The sequence below is a fragment of the Durio zibethinus genome, chromosome 26, assembly GCF_047325235.1.
Source record: "Durio zibethinus cultivar Kanyao isolate XHJ-2024 chromosome 26, ASM4732523v1, whole genome shotgun sequence".
NCBI classification, from domain to species: domain Eukaryota; kingdom Viridiplantae; phylum Streptophyta; class Magnoliopsida; order Malvales; family Malvaceae; genus Durio; species Durio zibethinus.
The window spans coordinates 7716329-7721408 of NC_143187.1; the positions used below are offsets into that span (position 1 = coordinate 7716329).

The 5080-nt window shown below is 33.2% G+C and overlaps 1 protein-coding gene across 1 annotated transcript; it reads right to left on the reverse strand.

Annotated features, from left to right (window-relative positions):
- Window positions 1-292: 292 nt before the first annotated feature.
- LOC111274215 (agamous-like MADS-box protein AGL62) lies at window positions 293-1260 on the reverse strand. Its single transcript, XM_089755622.1, has one exon. The coding sequence runs from the start codon at window positions 1201-1203 to the stop codon at window positions 559-561; it is 645 nt and encodes a 214-aa protein (XP_089611748.1). The 5' UTR covers window positions 1204-1260; the 3' UTR covers window positions 293-558.
- Window positions 1261-5080: the final 3820 nt, after the last annotated feature.

Consider the following 5080-nt stretch of genomic DNA (forward strand, 5'->3'; position numbering starts at 1 on the left):
TAGATAATAAATCATTGTAGAGCAGTCTTCAAGAAATTTCATTAATTTTAATTATATGGCAGCGAAACTTGATTTGGAAACTTGAACATAGTCCTTTGTAATATATTATTCTGTATCCTTGATATGAAAATATTTTAAGGTTATCCTGATAGCAACATATGAATGGAAATTTAACTGAGTCATCAATAAAGGTTGAGTTAAAAGGTTTACTTGGCAGAAAAGTTTTCACTCAAGTAGTAATAGTGATAGGAATGGAGAAAAAACTTTATTAATTACCAGTTTATTGAAATAAGATAGCTGATACTGGGATACATAACTGAAATAGTCCTAGGCAGACAGGACTACTATAACAGATCATAGACTAAATATTGGTTTGCTACATGAACATGATCATGCATGTCTTTAGCGATTCCAAAATTCACAAGCCTAAGATCAATAAGAAAGCAATAAATAACAACTAAAGTTTATTTTTTGGATAAGTAAAAGATTTTACTTAACCAAAGAAGCAGGCGAAAATTCCTGCTTCGGAAACAAGACTCTGAAGATAGTTTGAGTTGTTCAGAACTGCTGGCGACCATGGTTGTAGCCAGGGGGAAAGGAAGCAGGAACTTCCTCACTAGCATTGGTAGTAAATGGATTGGTCAACTGAGCAGGATCCGTTGGAGCAAGCAGTGAAGAAGTGGCTCCAGCACTTTTCTCAGTTATGATGCTATAGAGAATGTTGCGAATCTCCTCAAAAGATGCATATAGTTCTTGGAGCTCCTGCTGGTTAAGTGGATCAATGGGAGCTCCCCACCAGCCTTGAGTTTCTTTCCTTTTTGCCAGCTGATCAAGCTCTTTTGCTTTTTGTTTCTCTGCATCCAGTTGGCTAAGCAACTCATTTAAAAGCTGCCTTAGCTGATTGATCCTCAGCTTGTGGTGAACTTCCACAAGAGGATGAGTGTTGTCATTTGGAGAGGTGTTTTCGTTCAGAAAGCGGTTAGCAACAGATTCAATAGAGGGGTGACCAAATGAATGGGGCTTACCTGCGGGTGAGAAGACAATAAAACCAACCTCAGCACCACATAAAGTAGCTAGCTCACTTGCTTTCTTGTAGATCCCTGATCGGCGTTTTGAGAATGTGACCAACCTTTCATCCTCATTCTCTATCATCTTCATCTCAATCTTTCGCCTGCCCTTAGTTTTCTTGCCTGAGCCGGACATTGCTAAAAAATCTGAGGACAGAAAAACAAACAAGAAGGTTAAAAAGGAATGTTATATTAGCCTTCTGAGATGTTTTAGAATGAAGTTCTTGTTGGTTGGAGATGCATATATATAGGACAGGAAACTGAAGAAATTAAATGCACAAGCTAATGACATTAGCCCTTAAAGTTGTCGCCTTTCTGTCGTTGCCTCTCGTAGCATATGAAGAACAAATGTCTCCATTGGCACTATAAATTCTCACTTTAGTATGTTTATTGATAACCATCTGTCTCATTTACAAACTGTGTCTAGTTAGTGATTAACTATGCTTAATTAGGCTGTGGTACTATGATGCATTAATTATGCTTAGTTAGTCTATGGTACTATGATGTGTCAGTTTCAACAATTGATAACATTCATTCCATGTTAGCCTCAATGATCATGTTAGCAATTGAGAGTCCGGTCTCCTATCATTTGGTAGATATGTTTCTTGACTTCTTATAAATCTTGACTCACCGATCATTTTGTTAGGGCTCGGTCATTTCCAAATAATGTGCTAAGAGAGTTGTGGTCAACAGTACATGTTTTGCTGCATTATCACCCGTCTAGTATATAACCAGTGTAGAAGACTGAGAGTGCTCTTCATGGTCAGTTTATGTTCCTTGAGGACAGTCATACATTACACCAAATATGCCATAGAAAAATATTTATGATATCATGGTGCATTCTGAGTCAGTTATACGTTGAAAAGTAATAGTACTGAAAATTGATGCTATTAATCAGTAAAGTTAGAGGCCTACCCTGGAATAACTGATTGAATGACTGAAAAAGATCAAGAAAAAATGATACCAAGTACACAGAAGGAAATATCTGCACTCTAATTTCTTGCATTGCACATTATAGTGAATTTTAGAACAAGTCAGGCTGTAAGCAGGATCAGTTATGCAATATGATGATGCTATCAATAGCATCTGAAATAAACCTGGTTTTGCCTCTCTACTTAGTTTTGCCATGCATGAAAGAGTGCAATCGTTGGCAGCAGAGTTGTGTAGAATAGATTGGATGAAGGCAATCAATTGTTCTAATGATTCAACTTTCATTGTTATTGCAAATTGCAGGACTAATAACATAGTTCTTGAAAGCAAACATCGTGTTGAAGTTCTTTTTAAATGAAAGGTGAACACAGCAGAATAAACAACATAACTATACACAGGACAGGGTTGTCCACTTCATCATTTTCCATGTCCAAAAACCACGAGGAAAGATGGAGTATCAATTTGTTTTGATAATTAGTGGTTAGTTCATTGCCTGCTTGCATGGAGTTCTTTGGCTGGAGCAATAAGAGAGAGGCTTGAATGATTACTGATTATTCTTCATGGATTTCTTCCTGTCATTACTCCACTATTTATGTGCTTGTACTGTTGCATTGGATCTATAGGAATGCAAGTGAAACTGATTGCTCCAATTCGGTCATGGCATTCATCAGTTTATAGACTGAAAATGTTCCAATGAAGCCACAGCAATGTCCTTTGGGCAAAGAAGCTATAGAATTTTTTGCAGGTTTGGTATTTTACACTTTTATTGGTTGTTATAGCTTAAAGGGAAGAACAAGAGAACTCTTTTTATTCTTTTGTTGTTTATGAATTTCATATGCATAAATTGAGGAGTCTATTTATTTTCTTAATTGCCGATACATGCTCATATAAACAATTAATTTATTCAAGGTCATCTTCATTTCAGAAAAAATTGTGCCTGTAACTTGCTGCATTGCAAGCTACTAGGAATGTTAAACTTATTATTCTCAGTCATATTTGGTGCAATGGATGATTAGTTGCTTAAGCAGGATTTGTTGAAGGCAAGGATGAAATGAAGGTCCAATCTTAATCTCAGGTATTCGTCTAAGCAAATTAGTTCTTATGGAACCCATTTCCTATGAAGAATTCATTTGCTCAAAGCCATGGCAAGGTAAGATCCTCAACAGGCCTTTCCCACCAACAGGCAAGCTGACAATTGCCATAACTTGTCACATGCTATATCAGATGATAAGATAAGAGTAAAGGTCATCAATGAATATCCAAAGGAGACTAGCTAGTTTCTTTCCAGTGCAGAAATCGAAAACCAGCCATGAAAATTGTGCCTGGTTTTGCATTTGCAGGAACATGGAAGATTTGGTCCTATGAAAATTGTCACCTTCCTTTATTTGATTTTCCTTCCAAATTGAGGGTTTTGGGATAATTGTATTTCTATATATGAAGAACAAATTCGGAACCCCTCGCGGCAAAGCTGAGTTGGCGTTTTTCTGTATGGTGTATTAATTCAAGAGATATTGTCAACGATTATTCATCATTGAAAACCTTTGTTCCCCCATTTTATCTATGAGGAATAAAATTCGTTAGAAATGAGAAAAAACCTATTTTTTATTTTCTTTTACTGTTAATTTTGAGTAGATAATTACAGTTTGATGAAGACAGCATGAGGACAAACACAAATAAACCAAAAAAAAAAAAAAAAACACAGGCCAATAAGAAGGCCAAGGCTTTGTCTTGATTTGTAGAAGAAGATACCAAAAGTGAAAACAAAAAATGGCTTATAATTGATGCATTATTTCATATAAATTATTATTAAGTCAAATAAAAGAAGAAATATATAAAATTAATATTTTTAAGAAAATTTACTTATTAATAAAAAGATATTGTTTAATTTACTCCACTAATATAAAATAAACTTTTTTTAAAAAATAAGGTGAAGTATGCACGTGATTAAATGAAAAATCAAATTGGAATTGACTAGACTAGGATAATCAGCAGTCTTTGTCCCAAAGTATAGAAAATTTATTAAGGTAAACCTCTCATATAAACCTTTTGTCCTCTTCTTGTATTCTTTGCTGATGGTTTTTAGGTACCTTTCATTTTCCATGCCTAAAAAAAACAAGTGGAACGTGTCCGATGATGATGATTATGAGAAATGGAACCTTAAAACTGGATGCTAATTAAATTAAAATAATTAAGTAAATAAATTACATACATAAATTTGTAGCTTACACCCCAAGTCCCAATCAGTTTGGAGGCTAAAGTTTATTGTGAAATTGTCCAAGAAAAAAAAAACTAAATCCGAATTTTGAAGCTTTCTCTTTAGAAAATTTCTCTTCAGTTCACTACATTTGTATATTTCGATGGATGTCTTATGCTTATCTTTTTGAATGACGAAGGAACAAAGTTCTTGTTCTGAACTTCCAATTTAATAATTAAAGTTGGAACAAAATGAAAAGAAGAAAGAAACCAACATGCCAAACTAGGAAAAAGAGAGACAAACTGTGGGATAAGATTAATGTTAGATTCCATAGGCAAGGCTGTCTTCGGGCATGAATGGTTTGAAACTTGAAAGTGATTTGTCCTAGACAATGAAGAATCTCTTGTAATTCTCTCAACATAGAACAGTTTGTAATTTTCTTTCTATGTATCATACTACTAAACAAATTTAACTAAGTAACTAAATTAGACCGCAAGAAACTGAAAAGGAAAAAACTGATTTCTCTAGGCTGCTTTTTATTAATTTAATTGCTCAAAATCAACCAGATATGATTAGAGAAGACAGTTCAATTTATATATGATAAATTTCGATTCGATCCGATTTTTTAAAATTTATTTTTTTAAAAAAAAATTAAATTTTAGATTTGATCAAATAATAATAAAAAAAATTCGAAATCAAATTTTAGACAAACTCACGTCGACTTAACCCAATATATATAAAAAAATATATTTTTTAATTATTTATTTAATTTTATATTTATATTAAAAATAATATTTTATACTTAAAAATAATATTTTATGAATTTCGAATCGAATCAAATATGATATAATTTTATATAATATTAAATTAAATTGAGTTCAAATATTAA

Excerpts from the sequence above, each read along its gene's own strand:
- LOC111274215 (XM_089755622.1), bottom strand. The coding sequence starts at position 1,203 with ATGTCCGGCTCAGGCAAGAAAACTAAGGGCAGGCGAAAGATTGAGATG.